The sequence below is a fragment of the Diceros bicornis genome, chromosome 12 (assembly GCF_020826845.1).
Source record: "Diceros bicornis minor isolate mBicDic1 chromosome 12, mDicBic1.mat.cur, whole genome shotgun sequence".
Lineage (NCBI taxonomy): Eukaryota > Metazoa > Chordata > Mammalia > Perissodactyla > Rhinocerotidae > Diceros > Diceros bicornis.
Window position 1 is genome coordinate 70,940,605 of NC_080751.1, and position 24,046 is coordinate 70,964,650.

Below are 24,046 nucleotides of genomic sequence, written 5' to 3' on the forward strand. Positions count from 1 at the left end.
TGAGAACAATAGACATTTTCAAAGAAAGTTTTATTAGAGATATAATAAGTTAGAGGTAGTTCTGAAACCCGTGGGGCAACGGGAAAGCAACCCGGTTCTTAAATTGATGCGTCATAATTAGTTTGCATCTCTTATTCAAATAAACCTAGATTGAATGTAGGCTCAGGGAGACAGAGAAAAGTTCTAGAAATTCTTGGGAATCATATAATTTTAGAGGAAGAAGGGACCATTGCAATTATTTAGGTTTAAATCTCCTAATGTATAGACAATGAAACTGAAGATATGTGATTTGTTCATTGTTACATCCCTCATCAGTGGTAGAGCCAGCAAATAGCAGAGCCAGGACTTCAGTGCAGGTCTCCCACCTCTCCTATTTCCTGTGTTCATTACCTCTTGTTCAGTCTATTTTGTGACGTCCTAATTAAAGCACATTAGGTCTTAAAGGGTGACTTTCTGAATTTCATTTTTTGGTTTCAGGCTAGGGTTAGCTTGTAAGTGCTTAAAGACACCAACCAGTTAACTGGGGATTTTATTACGTGTATGGTCCAATGCCCTTCATCATCAAAGTTATTCCAAGATACAAGGGCATAGAATAGGCAAAATAATTACCTTGAGAACTCTAATTTCATGACACATACCATTCTTATGAAACAAAAGCAGCTTGGCAGATTATCCATTTCTTCTGAGTGTTTTATTCAAAGTTAAAAATAAGTTGGGAAGGGAAAATTTCATTTTAGTAATCTTTAATTACCATAGCCATTTTTGGAGGGGACAGCAATGAAGCTAGGACAAGAACATCGGTAGACAGTCATTCTGTTATACATAAACTCTGCTCAGTTCTCTCACAATTTGGTCTAACTTAGTAACTCTTGTTAAAATGTGGTTGCTATATCGGAATCCCTTTCCTACTAGTTTTATTTCTAATACTAATATTACCAATATCTTTAAAAATAATTTAGCCTATTATTAATTTCACGCTCACAGTCACAATACTTCTGTGAGGTAGGACAAACAGTTATTATCCCTATTTGACAATGAGAAACTTAAGGCACAGAAAAAAGTTAAGCAGATTTCTCAAGTTCACAGCTATTTGGCAGAAAAGTCAGGACAAAAATTCAGGTCTTTTGACTTCCTGCCAAGTTTCTTTCTCCTGGCTGTGTTTTTTTGATTTTAACATTAAAAGAGGACCTTATTTGGTTCTTTTCTTGTAAAAAGAAAGGAGTATATGACTGTTTCTTCTTTCGACGATAAGCATCGACTCTTTATAGCACCCCCACACAGTTCACGAACATAGCAAGTAATCAATGAATGTTTGTTTTAAGAATTAAGCACATGAGAATCCCCTTTATAGGATGGATGTTATCTGAGGTAGGACAGGGAGGCATTACATATAATTAGTTCAATTCTTTCCCCCTTCATCACGGTTTAAGAGCTTCTGGTCTAATTAGCAGATACTGGTCAGAAGGCCTGCATCGAATTTATGCTATCATCACTGAGCTTAACATATCGGCCTCAGTTTCTCCATTAAAAACACGAAGATGTAGTATTTTTATATGAGAAAAATAGTTTCCCTTTTCAGAATTATATTACATTTCTTTGATGGTAATTAATGTTTCTTAAGTTTTACCATCCACCAAGCAAAGTTTTGAGCTCTTTATGTAGGTAGGTTTTTATAACCTCATAACCCATGGAGTTGGTGTTATTACTATGCTCATTGTTACACATGAGGAAACTGAAGGTTAGAAAGGTTAAGTACCTTACTTGCTCAAGATCGTGCAGCTAATAAAAGGCAGAGACAGCTGAAATCCTAGGTCTGCCTGACTTCAAAATCGAAGCTACCATCAATTTTACACTATATTTTACCTATAGCTTTACAACTCTGACACTGCTAAATTTTCCAGATGGCTAAAATCCTCCCCATTGTAGACGTTAAAGTAATCTCATGTAGTCACCCCAAATAGAGAACTATGTTCTTTCATGTCCTACTAACAAAAATTAAGTCTAAGGAAACTCCTTTTGGTAGACATTTGCTCTAGACCTGAGATTGTATCTTTATGCTATTTACTTTAAGTTGCAGTGTGTTCCCTTTTTGAAAATTTTTTTTTGTGTGTGAGGAAGATCAGCCCTGAGCTAACATCCATTGCCAATCCTCCTCTTTTTGCTGAGGAAGATCGGCCCTGGGCTAACATCTGTGCCCATCTTCCTCTATGTTATACGGGACGCCGCCATGACATGGCTTGATAAGCAGTGCACGGGTCTGTGCCCAGGATCCGAACCTGCGAACCTCAAGCCACCCAAGCAGAGCCCCCAAACTTAACCGCTATGCTACTGGGCCAGTCCGGAACACCCACCTTTTAAGTTTTTAAAATAGTATTTCAATTTTTCCTTCAGTGTGTGTGCTCAGCCACCCGCATGCTTTCTCTACACTTCCCCAAAGTGGAGAAAAGGAAAAACAACATCTAAGATTATATTAATAGAGAGCTCCAGATTATTGGGATAATACACCTTAATGAGCAGCCTATTGAACGGATTTGCTAATTGATTACAACTCCCACTGGAACACTACTCCAGGGAGAACGCAGGACCTGGCTTTTTGATTCTTCCTTCTATCCTGGATTCAGTTTGGTTGTTAGGATTAAGTTAACCAAATAATCAGAGAATGTTAGGCAGGAAGGAATTGAACCGATTAGTTCAGCTACCTCCTTTTCAGAGAAACAACTGAGTTGAGCACAGTGATTTACGGAAGCTCATGTATTCCTATCTGTGGTGTCCCATCAGCCAAGAGTCTACAGCAGCAATCAAGTAAACCAGACGCCCGAGAGCTGAGGAGAATTTCCGGACTCGGTTTAAGTGTGGGGAAGGAGAGGGCCTAGTGTTGAAGAGGTAAACTCGGAAGGTACATTACTTGGATCTCCCTCCTTTCTCTGCTACTTATTAGCTGTGCTCTCTTGGGCAAGTGACTTCCCTTCCCTGGGACTCCATTGCTTTGACTGAGGGTGATAGTACCTATGTCACATGGTGGTTGTGGGGATTAAGTGAGCTATTATAACTTTAAAGTATTTAAAGCAGTCTTTATTTTTTTTCCCCCAAAGCCCCAAGAGATAGTTGTATGTCATAGTTACACAGCCTTCCAGTTGCTGTATGTGGGACGCGGCCTCAGCATGGCCGGAGAAGCAGTGCGTCTGTGCGCCCCCAGGATCCCAACCGGCTGCCAGCAGCGGAGCGCGGGCACTTAATCGCTAAGCCCCCGGTGCCGGCCCTAGAGCAGTCTTTTAAAGCATTAAAGCATGCGGTTAACTCGCGCTACCCATCAGTTATTTCTACCCAAAATTTCAGACTGTTAAATCCTTGAATCTTGAGCTCTCCTGATATTCTCCTCCAACATTCCTCCTCTTCTGAAGTCTTCTAAACCAAAGTTGACATCTGCATTTTCAAGAAAGGCAAATGGTTTACTCTTATTAAGTTTGGGCAAACAGACTAGACATACACATAACAAACCCCCAGATACTGAAGGTACATGGAAACAGCACACAACTGCAGAGTCTGGGGGAGAAGGCGATCCAGGGGTGACGAGATGCTTGGAAACAGCGCTCCTTCCTGAGAAAGGCGGACCCCTCGATGCCAGGCGGTCGCCCACCAGAGAGGCTAACGTCACACACGGCAGGTACAAGTGACAACTGTCCCCGTCCCCGGGGTCCCCCCCCAACCTCCCCGCGCCGTCGAACCGGACCAGAGTCTCTCGTCCCGGAAGGCCCGGGTGGGCTTGACGGTGACTGAAAGGCACACACATCTGAAATTGCCCTCAAGTTTGGGCTTTTTCACAGCAATCCTCAAGACAAAGGGACTTCTTATCTATGGCACTTTTTTGGTTTGTTGCCCTCCTCCTCCTAGCCCCTCGCTTTGTCGCCAACTTCCTCCAGCGCTGGCTCGACGGCGTCCCTCACGTTGCCCCTTTGTCTGGCGGCCACCCTATTCCGCTTTACTGTCCACCGTCCCTCCTAGAGAAGGGTGGGCTGGCCGCCAACCTTCGGGGAGGAGGAAAAAAGGGGTGAGAAGGCGCCCGCACCAGACACCACGGCTCGCGAACCGCCCTCCCGCCGTAGCCCGGACTCCCCTCGGCCCCTCCGCCGGGGCCTGGGATGGGGGCGGGGACTCGGCGCTGCCGGCGCCCTCTGATTGGCTGTGGGCGTCTGGGCGCCGCGCCGTGATTGGGCCGCGGGGCTGTCTGGCGCGGGGGCGCGCGAGGTGGGGAGGGGGCGGCTGGAAGCTGCTGGAAATCAGGGGGCGGGGCGGGCGCGCGGGCACGGGCGGTCGGGGGCGCGGGCGCGAGGGCGGTCGGGGTCGCGGGGCGCGGGTGCGCGGGAGGAGGGGCGAGCCGGTCACCGCCCCCGGCCCCTCCCTGGCCCCGCCCCGCGCCGCTCCGACCGCGGGCGGCCAGGGGGCAGGCGCGCCGGCTGCATCCCCATCCTCGGCGTCGCCGGCACAGGCGCGGGTGAGCGGCGCGGGCGGCCGGAGCGCGGCGGGCGGAGCGCCAGGCCGGCCATGGCCACTACCAGCACTACGGGCTCCACCCTGCTGCAGCCCCTCAGCAACGCTGTGCAGCTGCCCATCGACCAGGTACCCGCGGCGGCCCTGCTGGCATCGCGCCCTCGCCGCCCCCTCTCCGGCCGTGTGCCATCCGCGCGGGAGCCGGGACCCGGGGTGCGGGCTGGGGCAGGGGCCTCCCCTCAAGGGAGGGGGCGACCCGCCTGTTGTTGTCCGCCCGCCGCCTCGCGCCCGCTGCCCCTTCCGGGCGTGCCCACCCCGCCCCCACCCCGCCCGGCCCTTGCCCAAGCAGCCCGGGGGGGCTCCGGGCATCGACGTGCGCGCGTGCATGCTTGGCCCTGCTCCCCGCCACGGCAGCGCCCGGACCCGGGGCGGGCGTGCATCGGGCAGGCGGCGACCCGGAGTCCCGAAGTCGCTTCCAGGGCGTGCGGGCATGGGTGTAGACAGTGTGGAAAGGCTGTGCTTTGGGGAAGCCGGGGTGTCTGTGCCCTGCACGCGTGGCACCGAACGCCCCGCGGGGAAGTGGGATGCATGTGCCTGGGTGGAGAGTGCGCTGTGTGGCGTGGAGGCCAGCTTAAGGGTCAGCGACCTGCGCTTTGGGACAGTTTGCGTGGAAGTGTGGCTTGTTTAACAGGTAGCAGTTTGGGGGAAGGCAGAGGTTTTGAAGAAAAGTCAAAGTGAGTTAATAACCCCCGGATTTCTAGCTGAAAGTTGCAGCCGTTTAGACGGAAGAAGCTGCCCTACTGCCTCTCTCCCACCCCTCAAAAAAGCGTTTGACACTGTTTAGGGAAGGGTGGCATTTAAATGAGGCCAATGGAGTTTGTTTGAGAGGCCTAAGGATTATTGAGAAATAAACAGTATTGTGATGGGAAAAGCAGTGCCTTTTTTATTCAGAAAAGAAAGTTTGGAAGTATTTTGTCAGTGACATTTAGGGAAGTTGTTAAGGGGGTAGATAATTGCTCTAGCCCCAGGCTAGAAAATTTTGCTTAAAATTATTTCAAGAGTACTTGATTTTGAAGTGTTTGCACTTTACAGGGGATCCTGGTTCAGTGTCCTTCTCTTGAAAGTGTTGCCGTCATTTGGTGTCTTCAGGGATTTTATTTATAATACAGGATGCCTCTGTGTCCAGACTACGTTTCATAGCAGCAAGATGGGAAATGACTCCTTTGTCTAACATTATGACACTAACTGCTTTGTGCTTTACTGTTTAAAAAAAGGATAGACTGAAGTATGTCTGAGTATTATAAAATTCTACCTTCTGTTCAAATCTGAATTCCTTACTTATATTTCAGTCATAACTTTTGGTTTGTAGTAAAATGCCTATCCCCCCACAAACCTTGAATAACAATTATAATGTGTATCACGCTAATAAAGTACCGGCAGTGAAATTAATCCTGTATTAAGAAAGTGGTCTTCTCTGTTTATTAATAAACTGATCAGAACTTGGGATTTTTCATCTTCTCAGCCCTGTGGAGGATTCTCACTTTTCCAAACTGAAGTACAGTGTATGACCTTTGAGCGTATTACACCCCTGACTTAAGTAGGTTGCTGCCAGTGTATCAGCAAATGCAGGGTAGGTATCTGTTTAAACATTTTTTTGCTGATGAGCAGCAAGGGAGATGCGCCTATACTTTTTCATTTATTTTAGGGAAATAGGTATATTCTGTCTTTCTCTCTCTCCCTACTGTGATGAAATATTTTCTTTGCTATGTTAATACCTTTTATTTTATGTCAAGCTTATAACTTTTTAGAAGTGATTTAATATAATGAACTCATTTAAACATCTCAGCAATCCAGAGCAAATTCTTTTCAGTATTACTGAAATAAGCAGGAGAATCAAGAGAAGGTGACAGGACTTAAAATTTTAACTTTCCTTCTTTGTATCTTCAGGTCTTGATTTGGTACTGTGGACAACCTTCATTGTCTTGGGACTACTCTGCATAACCATTTGTATTTTGAGTTTTCTCTTCTCTAAGCAAGTCTTAATAATATTGGATTAATACCACACAAACCTTAACTTTTTATAGTGATATTAAAGGTTTCTTTGAAATACCGAAGAATTGACTTTTTTTGCTGATAAAGCTTTTAGAATAACTAAAAACTCATATTGTAAAATTGGATGAATAAATAGTCATTTAGCCATTATTTTAAAATTGAGCAAAGTAGAAAATAATTTTTGTAACACGTAAATAATTGTCCAAGTTGAGAGAAAGCCTAAGAATTGGTTGTAATCAAATAGTGTGATTCAACAGGAAAAAGACAAATCAGGAAATGAAAAGTGTAAAAATATAACTTGTTAGTGTGTTAATTTGGTATGTGCTGGTTAACAATGTTTTGAAAATTTAGAAAATTATGAAAGCAATTGTTTGAGGTCAGAGGAAGAAAAGGACCTTAGGCCAGAAAAATAGTTTAACTTTTTTACTAGAGTGTATGTAGAATTTATAAAATGACAAATTGTTGGTATTTATAGAATATAAGAATACATTGCATGGTCAGGTAGGAGAGGAAGGAGGAAATGTTTTACAGCAAGACCAGGCAAGGAAGAGGAGCAAAAGATTTTGCCTTAGGCTCCTGGATTGTTTAATGTCTTCTGAGGATTCCAGAGTGACCTTGAGGTAACTGTAGTATTTGTTCAATAGGCCTTAAATTTAAATAAAAATATAAAATCTAGTGTCAAGTAAGGGTAAATGATGCTTTAAGATAGGAAATATCTAGCTTCTGATGTTTCCCCTTTCTAGGCCTTGCATTCCGGGCGACTTTATTTCTGGGGTGGTTATCGTTAAAGGGATATGTAGAGAGTGGGTTTTCAGGAGGATTTGGACTAAGGGAGAGCTGTGCCCAAGACAAGGGCCAGACGTGCTATCGAGAAGATGTCAGTGAACGTAATTGTGTTCTTTATTGTTGCTGATGTGAATTTTTTTTTTTTTTTGTGAGGAAGATCAGCCCTGCGCTAACATCTGCCAATCCTCCTCTTTTTTTGCTGAGGAAGACTGGCCCTGGGCTAACATCCATGCCCATCTTCCTCTACTTTATATGAGACGCCGCCACAGCATGGCTTGACAAGCAGTGGGTCGGTGTGCTCCTGGGATCCGAACCGGTGAACCCCGGGCCACCGCAGTGGAGCGCGCGCAGTTAACCGCTTGTGCCACCTGGCTGGCCCCGCTGATGTGAATTTTTAAAAGACCCCAAGTGAGGAGTTCCAAATAAGAGAGAATGATTACATGTCTTAGATCAACCTGTTTTTTAGTGTTTGTTTTTTTACCCCAATATATTGTATGTTCTGTTACGTTCCGTTTATCCAACTCTCTTGAGATATCAGACTGAGGGTGCTCTCCAGCCTTCTTCTTCCTCCCTTCCTCCTTGTCTCTCTTTTTTTCCTTTTTAACTGTTTTCTTTCCTATGTCCCATGATGTTGTAATTACTGTGAAACTGGAGTAAATTTCTCTAGTGACATGATATCCTGGAGGCATCCTCGGCAGATGGCCAGTTAGGGATGAGACTGGCTTGTAGAGAGTCCTTGAATAGTCCTATTTGGGGACAGGGTCATTGTTTTAGGGTTGTTGTGCTGAACTTTTGGGTGAGGAGAGGGGCAAGAGGGAGACTCAAGATATTTTGAAAGGTTTCGAGAAGGGAGAAAGGACGAGTGGGGAAGGAGGACGACCTGTTGCATGTTACTAATCCTGCAGAGTCAGGTAAGGGCTCTAACAGGTGACACCTTACAGCTTACACATCTCTTTCATGTGCATTATATTATTTAATTGAATCCCCACAACACCTTATGGAGTCAGATAAAATTAAGGGCTGAAGTATTTAGCTTCAGGTATATATGTATATAATTGAATAAAAGGTTACTTTTTTTTTTTGTGAGAAAGATCAGCCCTGAGCTAAGATCCATGCCAATCCTCCTCTTTTTGCTGAGGAAGACTGGCCCTGGGCTAACATCTGTGCCCATCTTCCTCCACTTTATATGGGATGCTGCCACAACATGGCATGACAAGCGGTGCATCAGCGCGCGCCCGGGATCCAAACCTGGGCCACCAGCAGTGGAGCGCGTGCACTTAACCACTATGCCATGGGGCCATCCCCAAAAAGGTTACTTTTATTTTATACTGTTAACATGTGGCAAATAATTTTGGTAGATCATTGTTTTAGATCTGAGTTGCCAGTATATTTTTAGAGGAGAGAGTAGAGAGAGAGAACTTCCTAAACACTGAAATCCTGGCCCTAACGGTGGGATAGGGAAAACCATGTGTATGTATAAGAGAGAAGGAAGTCCAGAGGCTTATAAAGTCCTGTTTCCTTTCCTGTGAGTTTGTTGATTGACCTTTTTAGTATATTCTCCTGTGCTATGTAGACAACCAATAAAGGGAAGTAATATATAAGGAAAAAGAGTAGTTTGGAACATTAACTTTCTAATCCTCCTACAGTTCAGTGCTGTGATGAACCATTTCATCATTTATAGATGAAGAAGTAAGTTCTCAGTATTGAGCCTTTTTTTTAAAAATGTTAAGCAGCTTTATTTATTTATTTATTTTTGGTGAGGAAGATTGGCCTTGAGCTAACATCTATTGCCAATCTTCCTCCTTTTGCCTGAGGAAGATTGTCGCTGAGCTAACATCTGTGCTAGTCTTCCTCTATTTTTTGTATGTGGGTTGCTGCCACAAGATGGCTTGATGAGTAGTATGTAGGTCCACGCCCAGGATCTGAACCTGCGAACCCCAGGTGGCCAAAGCAGAGCATGTGAACTTAACCACCATGCCACTAGGCCGGCCCTGAGCCTTTTTAAGAATATGACTCTTAGGGGAAGAAAGTGAATGGCAACGAAACAAGCAAATTGAAGATTTATTTTATTTTAAAGTTGCCATTGGAATGCTCTAGGTTTAGGACATAAATATTTAACTCATTTGTCTATCCTGTCTTCTTTTACACCCATAATGAGCATCAGTCTTCATCATAAGAACCCTGAAATATGGAGACAATCTGCTGTGGAAGATTCCTTTTAATAAGGAAGGCATATGGGTCTGGGCATCTTGAATCTGTATTTTAGGCCTTGTCAGTTAACTAATTTTGGATATGTCACTTTACGTAAATGAATTTCCTCCTGTGTAAAATGTGTGTTGTGCTTAGTTTTAAAATTCCATGATTCTGTGTTTCTTTCATGGACTAAAGAAGCTGTCCCAAATTCTTTTTGGACTCAGTTTGAGGGACTATAAATAAAAGCTTAGGGAGGAAAATGGACTAATAAAATTTGAAGACATTTTCAACAGTAAGAGTTGAAACTGTCTCTCTGTTTAATCCGAAGCAGCTAAGCAGAATACCACATGTCCGGAAAATTGCAGTTAATGTCAGTTTCCCGTGTTCCATTTACCTCCATTGATAGGAGGTAATAGTGTAGTGGCGAAGTGGAAATGGCATGATGGGGTTTGGAACCAGATTCTGTCAGCCTTGTGCTCTCTGGCAAATTACTATATTGTTCTATAAGCCATAGTTTTCTCATCTGTAAAATAAAGATAATAATAAATAGTATCTACTTGTAGATTATTGTGAAGATTAAAACAACGTATGTAAAGTGCATGGCTTGTGGTATATGTTTGATACACAGTCCTTTCCTCTCTACAAATTATTAAATATTTGGAATTTATTTTATATTTTTATTTTGAGAAGTTAACATCTGTTCATATGTATTCCATTTTTAATTTTTAGGAAGGGAACTATGAGGCTTGGGTTCAGTCATATGCCCACACAGTGATTAAACTAGGATTAAAATCTAGTTTTGAATTTGGAGTCAGAGATGGTTTTTCTGCTTCCTTATTGTTCAAGAGTTCTTTGTCCCCCTGCTTTAAAAAAGCATCCTATGTTGTTACTGCCTTGATAGGTACAGATAACCCTAGTCTCTGTTAATTGTGGTCCATCAGGGCTGACCTTCCAGGGAATTATCAAAACAACTCATACACAGCTTTTGCCTGCAGTCAGTTTAACAGGTGGGATTCTACAATGATAGAACTTGGCAAGATTTCTTTAAAATAAAACAAGCTATAACCACGACCCTTGTGAGTTATCATGTAATGATTTTACGAATGACGTGGGTGAAGCCTGAAGTCATGCTTTGGTAAATATGTAGGGTGTGGGAAGGGGGAGGGACAACTAATGTCTGAAAAGACAGGCTCAGGATTCAGGAGATCTGGACTGCCGCTAACGATGGATGTGCCCCTTTTGTTCCTTTGCTTATTGAAATCCCAACCATTCTTCCCAGCCCGCATCCAGTGTACCTGGCATATCAGTCTTTTCCTGAATCCCATCTGACGTGACTGCTTTCTTATTTGAACCACAGAAGCATTTTGGATTTGGCACTCTTCTGGCATTTATATTCTGCTTAATGTTATATTTTTCAGTGAGGGTTCTGGCAGGAGACAGATTGAAGTAGGTAACCAAGGAGACTTTGAGAACTATTGACTAAGATACGGGAGGTTTAGGGAAGTCAGCAAGGAAAAATAGAGTCCTGCAGTGCCAGCTCCACTAGACCTGGAGGGGCAAGGGGAAGGAGGGCAGAGCCCCAAGAGTGAGCAGAACCCCAAGGGGGAGCTGTAGGAGCTGCCTGCCAGGAGGAGCTGTGGCCTCTAGTGAGGGACCTGTGGTGACCTTGGGAAAGGGGTTGGGGGGCGTGGGGGTGAGATGAATAGCCCTCCTTCCTTCCCATCCTCCATCTCCTGCTGGTGTCTCCTTCAGAGGGCAAGTTGATGCTTTGGGAGCACAGAGTAAAGTGGAGAGTGGGTCTGGAGGGCCTTTAAATACTATCCAAAACATGAGGATTACTAATATGTATTTTACAGTATTACTCATTTCTCCACCTGATGAATACAATTAAAAAACCTTTTGTCAGGCCCCTTTATGCACATCCTCATTCTCTCTCTCTCTTCTCAGTTGCACATTTTGAAAGAATAGTTGATTCTTGCTATTTCCATTTTTCTGATTCCTATTCACTCTTACAGCCATTGTAATCAGGCTTCTGCCTCTAACGCTAATAGCCAAACCCATTGCCCAGCTTTGAGAAATGCAATACTAATCAGCTGCTTCCTTGCCTAAACCTCTTCACAGTTTCCATGCTGCCTGTTGCAGTGCTTTATTTAAAGTGTGGCTCTGAGACCACTTGTATCAAAAATCACTTGGGATTGTTGTTAAAAATATATATTCCCAGTCTCTACCCAGACCTACTGAATGGGGCCCATGGAACCTGCATTTTTGACCAGGCCCTGTCTTACCCCCAATCTCCCACCACCATCAGAGGCAGAGAGCTACCTGGCCACGTTTTTTAAGGCTCTCCATATTATTAAAAGGTTGTAAAAGTGTAATGTATTTTTTAATTACATTAACATGTAACCTTCAAAATATGATGCAGTGTATTTGTGCTATTGACAATATAATCACAAGATTTGGGAAAAATAAAATTCATAGCACACTCTAGGCAGTATGGTCTTGAAATGGGACAAGTTTTTAGTTGAATGGTATACATGTCTCCTTCCAGTCCTGTCATTGTGTCTCTAGTGACTTTATGTATAACCTAATGTGTAGAAAATGTCAGAAGTCTAAATTTGGGGTTCTTCTTGAAGGTGAGAGGCTGTGCTCCCCTGAATTCTTACTGCATGCTTACCTTTGAGAACCACTGGCCTAAAGGAGAGGCTTAGAACCTCCAAAGTATGGCTGCCAGCTCCTTTTTTTGTTCTTCAGACCCCCCCCCCAACTTTCGCCACCCCTAACGTACACTCATACTCTCTCCGGACAGGAGCAGTAAATTACCCAAAGCCATGCATATAGAAGTGGTAGGGCTGGAGTTGAAATCCTGATCTGCTGATGCTTGAAGTACTTGCATGCTGAGTTACTTAAAGTTCCTTTTACTCCATGCCTTTGAGTAAGCTATTTCCTCTGCCTGAAATCCCCTTCACACTTTTTTGACCCAGCAAACCCATATTTTTCAATATTCAGCTAAAGCCTAAGCTAAAGCTCCTTTTTTTTTTTTTTGTGAGGAAGATCAGCCCTGAGCTAACATCCATGCTAATCCTCCTCTTTTTGCTGAGGAAGACCGGCTCTGAGCTAACATCTATTGCCAATCCTCCTCCTTTTTTTTTTTTTCCCCAAAGCCCCAGTAGATAGTTGTTATGTCATAGCTGCACATCCTTCTAGTTGCTGTATGTGGGACGCAGCCTCAGCATGGCCGGAGAAGCGGTGTATCGGTGCGCGCCCGGGATCTGAACCCGGGCCGCCAGTAGTGGAGTGCGCGCACTCAACCGCTAAGTCACGGGGCCGGCCCTAAGCTAAACCTCCTTGATGAAGCTTTTTAAGATCTGTCGCATCCTGTCCAGTCACTTGATGCTCCGTTTTTGGACCTCTATTGTGTGTATAATGTACGTACATACTATAAGTAAGTACATAAAGCTTCTACCTGAGGCTGTGGTGTCCAGGTGGAGCCCCTTCAAGGAGCTGTGTCAACCTCTGCAGCTTTTCTGTACTGAGGCTGGCGCCGTGGAGGGAACTCTGAGTTGAGCAGACAGACGGCTAGTTCTCCTGCTCAACCTCTCTCCCTGGCTATGAATTCCACCAGCCTCTTCCGTTTCTGCAAAGCAAAAGTCCAATATCACCTAGATCTGTCTTTCTTAGGAAGGAATTAATGGGCACATTTTTGGGGTCTTTGCTCTTTTCCACCGGCCACTTGTCAAATGTGAGTATCCTTCCAACTCTAGGAAGTAGTGGTACGAGAATCCCCCTTTGGTTCCCAGTGATTTGGCTCTCCTTGTGAGGGCCTCCCGAGCAATCGCCTCGTGCCCCTCTCTGGCATTAACCTGCTCTGACAGCACCTGTAGCACTTACTTTTTTGCTTAAGTTCGTTAAGAGTAGGGGCCTGCTCTTACTCATGTTTGTATCCCTTGTGCTTAGAACCAGCATTGGCAAAGTGTAACTTGTGTGTTGAAGAGCATAGACTGGCTCAAATTGTGATCATCACTTAGTAGCCTGTAGTCCTAGCATTGAGTGATCTTTTGTAAGCTTCAGTTTCCTGGTCTCTAAAATGGGGCAGAGGGTGGGCCCCACCTCATGGGGTTCTGGTCAGTGTTGAGGAGGTAGTGTGAGTGGAGGGCAGAGCACACAGAGAAAGCACAGTCCGTGTTGGGTGTTGCTGACGACTGAGGTGCTTTTCCAGGGGTTGTGGAGGACACTGTTGTACAGGACTTAGCCATCCCTCAGGTTCTTCAGAGTCTAGTAGCACATTGTCAGTGATCCGTTTTGCAACTACGTGAGTGTCTAGTGTATGCCAGACAGTGTGCTGGACACACAGAGTACAAAGAAGAAAGTGGCTGCAGTCTCACGCGGTGATTTTCAAACTTCTGAACAACAGCTGCCAGGAGGAGTGGGCCGGGTGGTGAGCGGGGAGTCACACTTGCCGAGCTTCTGAGCGGGTAGAGGGCGGTGGAGTTGTGTTCCGCGTCTAAGGGGTCTTTTCCTGGGAACACTTCACTCTTTCCCTGTCTTTCATTGGTGCTCTCACCCCTCCCCCCCGCCCCGCTCCGGGCTAGAAGACAGATTGTGGGGCCAGGAAATCAGTGATGACCCTTCCCTGGAGGAGGCGCTTCCTGGTGTTTGCACCTCAGCTGGCTGAGCTCCCCAAATCCGGTTCAGGTCCCTTGGAGCCTTGGTCTCCTCCAGCTGGTCACTACTGTGCCTTTTACTAGCGGTGTAGCCTTGAGAGTCTGGGGCCTGTGTGTGAGGCTTACTACCGGACTGCATAGCAGGTCTCCGTGAGTTAGAAGGAAGCTACATAATCCTTTTTGGCTGACTTTTTATTTCTTCAAGAGGGTTTCTTAAAAGGAGACGTGCAAAGCATTGAAGAATTGTGGAGGAATGTGACTGATTATTCAAAAGGAAATAATGATAACTATGAGAGGTGTCAGTGTTCTCAGCTAGATGATTACAATGTGGGGTGATAATGGGTCATTGGAAAGGGAAGCTTTATCAGAATTGTTATCAAGAGATTCAGAACAAAGAAGCCTTCAGAGTGCATAATTGTCTGTATTCAGAGAGAGCAAAGGGCTGCTGCTTTTACTGCCCTGCCCGCTCCCCTTTTAGCGGGACCCTCCAAAAGGGCTCCTTTAGGATATCCCCCCCAAGTCCTCCAACCAGCCAATCCAGGGGAAGACTGGGTTTTGGCCAGCAGCAGGTGTCATCAGTGGATCCTCCCCAGGGAGCCAGGGTCCTTGTGGAGTGAGGAAGCCAGGGGACTCCCATGACTGCCAACCAGATGGACCTCACTCTTCCATAAAGGCCAGGCCTCTGACCAGCTTGCCTGGCTCCTGCCTACGCATCAGACAAAAAGGTAACGTGCTGTCTGTTTTAAGCCATAATCCCATAGAAACTTTTTTAGTTTTTAGAGGTTTTCTGTGCCAAACTAGGTGTTTGTGGAAGGTCAGAGTTGTAGATAATATATAATTTTATGTATATTTAAGTTACTCAGTTACATGTTTATTAAAATAAATAGCTCCCTACTCATACAAACACACAAAAAATTCTGAATGTTTTCATTTTCTTTTTGAAACTGAATTATGGGTAGAACTACAGCACATGAAGGATATTCAAGTGAAACTTACTTTGTTAAAACTGGCTGGGGAGAGAGGCTCTGCCTTCTGCAAAACTGCTAGTTGCAAAACCACTGCTGAGACCAGCATTAAATTTTATGAATAAACCCTGGGAGTTTTTGTTTATTATAAGGTAGAGTTTAGCTCACTAGGTCGTGGGTTAGGTGAAGTGGTTAATGCCAACATAAATTCCGAATTCAAATGTCTAGAGGCATACCCTCCAGGCAAGGAAGGTAAATGAACGTAGATGTGGATGCAGCCATTTTCTGAGGTATGGACAGCATGACCGTCTGGAAAGCCCAGACCCAGTCTGAAAGGAAAGACCTCACTCACTTTTGCTCATGGTTACCAAAGCTGACTTTTCAAGGGAAGCTGGAGTTCTGGATTTTTTGCGAAAGTATGATTTTTTAAATTTTGACTAAAATTTTCTTAAGTTTTTTTTTCTGGAGCCTGAACAACACACCTAGGCCACGTTTAGCTTATTGGCCATCAGGAAGTAGGTAGCAGTTTCTATTATAGGTGATGGTGGTCAGTCCAATCTGAAGTACGCTGTCATGTTCTGAGACTTCAAAGGAACATTGATGACCAGATTGTAACTGTGGCGGGGCAGTCAGGACTACAGAAGGCTTGGAAACCATGTCATGCAGTAGTTGAAGATGGAATTCTTATATTTCATCTCTTAGTAACTTCATCCTTAGATTGGCCAACAGAATTTCAGATTACATTTTATTTTACTAGTTCTTTTGATGTGGAGTGGGTCCATCTTGGAGATAATCTTGACAGGTAATATCCCATTAAAGTGGAAAGTTGGAATTTCATGCTATCATTTTATTCTTTTTGTAGATCCAGTATTACAATTATTAATTGCTATAAATTGTCAAGGCTATTTTATAGGGTATGACATTAAAAAAATATATGTCTGGCTAGTAGAGAATAAAGTAATACTCAGAAAGATCTTGGTTGCCTTATAATCCCCTATCAATTTTTCAGTTTTTTTGGAGTATATATTGAATTTTGGCCAGAATATTTTATCTTGTGATAACTGTTCAGGCTTTGGAGTTTAAGTTTAATCTGCAGTGTGCTTCACGGTGAGTGTGAGCATGCCTTTCTTAATACTGGGACTGGCACAGCTGTTCATGTTAGCTACTTCTAAGAATAGAAGTGACGAAGATTTTTGGTGTCTGCGTAGAGCCAAGAAGATGAAGCTAGAGGGCAGGGTGGAGGTACCCTTAGCTAGTACTTAGTATCTTTGGGGATAGTTCAGGAGTCCTTAGTTGAAGATTATAATCCTGCTATAATGTGGTCCCTGTACCTTTCCTGTAGCATGGGACTAGTTATATCTTCTCCTTCTGTTCTTGGAAAATACTTTTAAAACTACATAGTAAAGGAAAACGTTGGTATATTTGGCATCACAACATTGAGCTTCAGCTTTCCATTAGATTTGAATGAAAAATCTGATAAACTAATCAAAATTGAAGAGTAGAATTTCGGGTATTGTTGAACTGTATATTTGTTATAATTTTCGATATGGATTGGAAGGATTCATTTAGGGCCTGATAGTTTTCAAGTGTAAGGGATTCACAGGTGACGTTACTGCTGCTGGTCTGGTGGCCATACTTGAGAACTTGGAGGGTTCCACTCATCCAGCAGACAAGAAGGGGAAAGAACCCTTATGGTCGCATTTGCTGGCCAGAAGTGGCACATACATAGATAGCACTTTGACTCACATCCCTTTTGTTAGAGCTTTGTCACATGGCCACAGGTCACAGCAGGGAGATGGGTGGGGGCTAGTAAATGTCACCTATCTGGGCAGTCATGCCCAGCTACAGTTCTGTTATGGTGGGAGAGCAGGGCAGGCTCCACCACACTCTGGAATCATCTAGGGAAAAACAGCTGTAACTTGGGGTTGGAATGGTCAGGGCAAGGTAACGTTTGAGCCAAAATCTTGAAGGATAAGTTGTCCTGGCATCCCAGAGCAGAAGTGCAACTTGTAGTTGAGGAAACGGTGTTTGCAAAGGAAAGCAGGGGCAGGCTCACTCCTTTAGTAAATATTGCTTGATGGCCAGGCTTTGTGCGAGGCCTCATATTGCAGAGATTAGAGGGTAGATGGGCAGGGCCTGATGATGTAGCTGATTAAAAATCAAACATGTTTCAGATACTAAGATTCTAGTGGTTAAGATCATGGGTTTTAGGAGTCAGCCGAGGTTAAGTTGTGGTTCTGCCACTTAGTGTCACAAGCTATGTGAGTCGCTTGAGCCTTGCTCTATCTGTGTCACGGAGCCTAGTGCGTAGTAAGCACTCTAAATGTTAGCCATCGCTGTCATGGCACCTTTGGTATGAACTGCTCTTGTGAGTTAAAATCTTCTCTGGGAAATCTCTGGTGGATGGTCATCTGGCTTCTACTTGAACATTTGTGATGGAGAGCTTGCTCCCTTTATTAGGGCAGCCAGTTCCATTTCTGGACAGCTGTAATTGTTGGAGAGTTCATCATCTTGGGGCTCACAAACTTTCTGGTATAATCCAGAAGTGGTCTCAATAAGTTCACTTCTTCATTGTCACCTTTCAGATCATTGGAGACATTCTATTCTTTTTTCACATGGTTGGCTTATGAACTGCTGCACTTGAATGAGTTAGGTATCAATACACCTGCGTTTTCTAATATGGAATTCATGGGCTTATGCGTGAACATTCTACTCCCCAGGGATGGATAGCCCTGCATCCGAAAGCTCAGTTTCTAAGTGTCACCCTCTTTTAGAGTATTGCAGTGTTGGCATACTTGTTTGAGGATTTATTGCTTTTTGCCTCTAATATTTACTAATATAACTAAAAATAAAAGTGCCGATTTAGTCATAAGCGTATTCTCATAAGTAATGTGATTGAGACAATGATAGAAACCACTAGGTCTGCCCCAAATACCCCTTCTTTAGACTCAGTGGACTCATTGTTCTCGGCTAGCTGATGGTGTGTCCACGTGTGAAAAAAAGAGCATGACTGAAGAACGTGGATGAAATGCTGGAAGTGTATTATCTAAGATTGCACTTAGTGCAAATCACATTTAAAATCACATCAAATCATATTTTTGGTCAGATGTCTAATGGCTGAATGTTAAAATCAACATTAAGTTAAAACTGAATATTATTCAGGCAAATCTCAAAAATTTCTTTGTCTTCAACTCCTGAAAATTGATCAACAGTATCCTCTAATCATTTCTGCAAAATTTATTTCCCTCTGTAGATTCAAAACAATAGGGATTCTCTTCTTAAGACATTCTTATGAAGACTGTTGATTTTAGGTTTAATTAGTGAGAACAAAACATGTTTTGGGTACCCCAGTTCTCTTTAACACTTTCCTTTTTTTTCATATTCCTTACATATTTTTATTATGTATATATGACTCATTATAGATGTTATTGTGTATGAGTTTAGGATTTTTTCCTCCTTGTGAAATTGAGATACAGAGCTAATTATTAGGCTTTAATTCATTCACACAAGATGTGTAGAATTCCCAAATAGAGCTTTTTTATTAAAAAAAGATCATTTTTCATGACTTAAATGGAACTAAATAAAAATACAATACTATTCTTAAAGATTATTTTGTCTTATGTTAGTACACTAAACAATTTTCCAAGTAAGAGAATTGTAAGATAATCTTATCTCTTAATGACTTTTTAAAAAATTTATAAACGTTTGGCTCATAGGATATAATGTTCTTCCTAACGTTGTCATACAAATGAACTCTTTCTCAAAACTCATATTAACTCATCTGTTTTCCTAGTAATAGTTTTCCTACTCGTCAGTTATAAGAGCATTTTACTTTTATAATAACAAACATGTATTTATATTTTAACTGATAGAATATTAATATATAAATCATATAAAGTGGTTTCACTCCAAGTTAAATATAGTGCTTATCTATATATTTGAAAGTTAATATTCATATATGAACAATAAACATGAATGATACGTGTTGTTTGTATTATTGGTGTTTTTTGCTGATCAGAGATGACGATAGGTTAGGCTATCTCAAGTGGTAAAATTGAAATGTGACAAATTCAGGGATGCTAGAAGTGACCAGGAAACAGGTATTAGACCATTTGGCCTTTTACAGGACAAGACCCAAACCAAAGCAAAATAGTGCATTTGGGTCGAATAACAAGGTGAAAGCAAACCTCAGTTCATTTGTAACTTGAAAAGTGGGTGAAATTAGATCTTCCATAATTTTTTTGCTCTTTTGGAGCTGATTCTTCTCTTTTTTTTAACATATAAATATTTCTGACATTTGTCCATTTCTGATTTCATTTGTATTTTCACTAATGTATTATGTACCCTACTAGGGAACTGAATTTTTACTTTATGTGTTTTCTATCTGATTTTAAAAGTAATACTTATTCATTGTATAAAATTTATAAAATACCAAAAGGTATAAAGATGAAAATTTAAAAATCACCCATTATCCTTCAACTCAGAGACAACTTTTGCTAACTGTGTGTGTGTGTGTGTATGTGTATTTAAACAAAATTGGGCCAGTACTGAATATAAAATTTTTGTAACCTTTTGTTTTTACTTCACATTTGGAGAGTCATTTTCCATTTTATTCAGGTGATTTCCAAAACCTACATAACAGTCCATCATTTGGATGTATTATAGTTTAATTATTCCTCAGTTGTGTATAATTTTTTGCTATCATGATTTTGCAGTAAATTTCCTTATATAAACATTTGGTGCATATACTTGTTTATTTCCTTAGGAAAAGAGGTTTCTTAAGTCTGAAACAATATGCAAAATCACTGGTTTTTAAACAATTATTAGAACTTTTCCTTTTTCTCTTATTGCAGTTTATTTTCTCCTTTAATATTTTAAATTATGTTTTCGCTTCCTTTGTTTCTTCATATCCACACCCTTTAGAAGTTACCTTGTCTTGTTCTTCCTTGAATTTTTATGTGTAGGAAAGTTACTAGTACTCCCAGCTCGGGTCAGTGTCAGCTCACCGCCAGTGGATGTGCTCTCTTGTCTCAGGGAGTTAGACCTAACGCGAGAAGGAACCACACCACCTGTGGATGGGATGGTACTGTTATGGGATGCTAGAGGCTGAGTGTCTGCTGCCTGCACACCCTGTTGGTGCTGTCTGCCTGCCTTATGCTCAAAGGTTGCCCTGAGCCACTGCCAACGAGATGTCATGGTTAATTGAGCAGCCACTCCCATTTTTCCTTCCTCCTCCTTGCAGCACAGCCTACCTCATGTTTCTGAAAACTCCACTCTTCCTTGATTTCTCTGCCTGTAGGTGAAGAAGAAACAAAAAATTGTACTATTTCTTCAGCAAATATATTATAAAGAAATTAAAGATAGACATTTAGTGCAAATCCTATGTCCTGTCCCTGCTCAGAGCCCTCTGGGAGTTCTCTTCTCACTTAGCAAAGAACCCCAATCCCGTCCTGATTTGGCCCTGCCACCCTCTCTAACCTCATTTCCTACAATTTCTTCTCTTTCATCTGCACTGGCCTCTTCACAGTTACTTGATTACTTTAAGCACGATCCACCTCAGGGCCTTTGCACTTTGTGTTCCTGCTCCCCAGATGTCGTGTGGCTCACTCCCTCACTTCATGTGGCATCTGCTCAAGGCCTTCTTTTTTTTTTTTTTTATAATTTTATTTATTTATTTTTCCCCCAAAGCCCCAGTAGATAGTTGTACGACACAGTTGCACATCCTTCTAGTTGCTATATGTGGGACGTGGCCTCACCATGGCCCGAGAAGCGGTGCCTCAGTGCGCGCCCGGGATCCGAACCCGGGCGGCCAGTAGCGGAGCGCCTGCACTTAACCGCTAAGCCACGGGGCCGGCCCGTGCTCAAGGCCTTCTAAAGGAGGCCTGCTCTGATCTCCCCGTCTGAAAATAGAACCTCCTGTCATTTGGCTCTTTTTGTCTGTCTGGTTTTTTAAAATATTGACCTCATTATTCTATACATTTTGACATTATGTATTCATTTATTGTCTTTTTCTCTCACTAAAATGTATTCTCCATGAGAGCAGGGACTTGGTTGTCTTCACTGACTAATGTCTACTTCGTGGAATAGTGCTCAGTACTTGTCTATTATATTAATGAACTATGAACCTGATTATTATATGTTTTTTAGGTTTCATTTCTTAAAGCCAGCTGAATATAATTTATCAGCAGCAAATGAGAGAACAAATTACCTGTTTTAGCATTAAATTCTAGTTCTCTTTTGGAATTTTAACTTAAGGTTAATGCCTCATCAGTTTGGGAACTTATGTTTCTCATGTTGAGAGGCAGTGGTTTCAAATGGTGATAATGCTGCTTTTTAGGTAGGAAACCTGGAACTAGTCAGTTAACCTCGCTAAGCTGTAGAAGCCTCAGTGCCTTCATGTGTAAAACAGAGATAATGGGAATGTTGGAGTTTTAGGGGTCTAGTAATTAATAACTCTCTCTTGCCAAATTTAGACCTGGCCTAGAGAGAGATGCAAGAGTCAGATAGACAGGGATCAAATTATCAGCCTTACTGATAAAAGCTGGATTGGAGGATGTGACTTAGATGTGCTGCCACATGGAGTTCCTAGTACTTTACTCCTGACTTAATTTAACTCACCCAACACAGGCAGAGCTGAGTGTCTGCAGTTCTCCCTCTGAATGACACAGCTTCCCCAGTAAACTCCCCATATCGTGAAGCCAGCTGTAGGCCGGCAGATCTAAAGAAAGGCCAGAAGGTTTAGTGAAGGTGCTTCTCCTCTGATGGGGAGGATGGGGAAGGCAGGAGCATTATACTGGAAGAAATGTGAGGCCCAGGGCAGGGAGGGTACCCTCTAACAAGCAGTACCTGTCGTGGTGAGGACTTTCATAATATATTTTCTCTGTAAAGACTGGGATGTGCTAAGTGCTGCATAACCATTAGCCATTATTATTGTTATAACACCTGTGTCTGTCATTACTTATAGCAGTTATCATAATGGGCTGTAATGGTTTTGGTTTTTCTCTTTACTTGCTAGACTAGATTGTAAGCTTTTGGGAGAAGAAACTGTTCATTATCTCTTGAATCTGCGATGCTAGACTAGCTAGTGTTGGCTTGTAGAGTCACTGAAGAGGTATTTGTCTGAGAAGAATGGCACAGTGGAAAAAATGTGCGTTTTGGAGTCAGAAAAAGGAATCTGCTTTAAATTATTTTTAGACCAAGGAGGAGATTTGAAAAAATAAATACCAAGGAAGGAAGGTGGACTAATACATATATATTTAAGGTTTTAACAATAGTAGTTAAAACAATTTCTGCTTCATCAAAGAACCTAGCTAAACAAAATAACACACACCCTGAACATTTCATTTTATCTAGGTTTTACTGTGTTTCTTTTTTCTCTCCTGTTAAAGAAGTTAGGCTCCTGCAGAGCAAGGGATAATTTACAAATGTTAATATTAGAATGTGTTTTTTAATTAAAAAGTAAAGACAAAAATAGGAGAAGTTAACATTGAAAAGAATATAGTGAAGTCTTTTTTGAATATGTCTCATTAATGTGACCAGTAAGTGAATATTTTATGGAAAAGTGTATATATTATATATTCATAAAATTTAAGAAGACTGTAAGTCCTAGTCCATGGCAGATATCATTAATAGACAGTCGTTAGTGAATGTTGTCCGTCTTCTCTGTTAGGCATCCTTGAATCTGAGCTCCTCGTGGTCCTCAGTGTTGCTCTAGTTTTATCAGTTTCCATGCTCTGACCACGTTGTCACATATTCTGACTGCGCGTGATGACAGAGTGAAAGCTGTAGTTGTGCCGGGGCTCCCCTTGTAGAGTGGAGAATGTTACCTATTTTAATGCTGACAGAGACAGCCTTTCTCCTTCTCCGCCCCGGGGCTTCCCTGGTCTTTTCCAGTCATGATTTCACTTGCAGATTAGAATGTTATCTGGCAAACACCCAAGGTCAGATGTGGTCTCAAAGTCTGGACAAGTGCAGTGTCTTGTGGCCCAGGGGGTGGGGGGGTGGATGGTGGCCCAGAGGTCGCCTCGCTCACCCGCTGAGGGATGTTTCAGTGGGGCTCATGGCCTCGGCGGTGCCCCTGGATCACACTGCCTGCATAAGGCCCAGGACATGCTAGACGGTTTCAATCTCATATTCCACAAATAGCTCTTGTATATTGGAAGATACTAATTATTTTGTTTTTCGTTCCTCAAACTGTTGTAAATTAGCCACATGTAAATTGAGGGGGGAGTAGACTGAGTGTGATCTTTGGTTTTGGTCTCTGCTTCAATTCTGGCTCCCCTGTTCTATGACTGGCAAATTACTTGAATTTTCTGAGCTCCCATTTCCTCATTTTTAAAATGGGGATAATAGTAACTATTTTCCCAGGTTATTAGAACATTATTTGGTTTATGGAGGATATATGACGCCTTGCACATTGTAGCTGCTCAACAAATGGCAGTTATTATTCATCATCCTTTCGGAAAAGTATGGGCAAATGGTGTGAAATCGCTTCCACTTAGTGAGTGCCACACTGTGCTGGGCACGTGCTAGTTCATTGTCCCATCTTACGTTTACTCCATTGCTCCTTGCAACAGCACCACAAAGCTCGTTACAGATGGACAGAGGTGGCACCGCTGTCCATGCGCCCCCAGGGCCTCCCAGCTGATGAGCGGCAGGACCTGGATTAGAACTTGGATCTGATGATACTTGTGCTGTGTGGCTCTCACTGCAATGTGCACGTGGACAAATAAGCGCTTTGGATAGGTGGTTGCTTCTAAAATGAGCGAAAGTTTATAACGGAAAGGGTTTTTTTTTAGAGTTATGAGTTTGTTTTATAAATTACTTCTTTTTTTTTTTCTTTTTATTGATGTTTTAATGGTTTCTAACATTGTGAAATTTTGGGTTGTACATTTTTGTTTG

The 24,046-nt window shown here is 42.7% G+C and overlaps 1 protein-coding gene across 1 annotated transcript in view; it reads left to right on the forward strand.

Moving 5' to 3' along the window:
* Nucleotides 1-4,503: 4,503 nt before the first annotated feature.
* The window catches only part of MBOAT2 (membrane bound O-acyltransferase domain containing 2), a 126,888-nt gene continuing 107,345 nt past the window's right edge, over nucleotides 4,504-24,046 (forward strand). Inside the window, exon 1 of the mRNA XM_058551841.1 lies at nucleotides 4,504-4,617. Within this exon, the coding sequence (XP_058407824.1) occupies nucleotides 4,543-4,617 (75 nt within the window). The 5' untranslated portion in view covers nucleotides 4,504-4,542. The remainder of the gene's footprint in view (nucleotides 4,618-24,046) is intronic.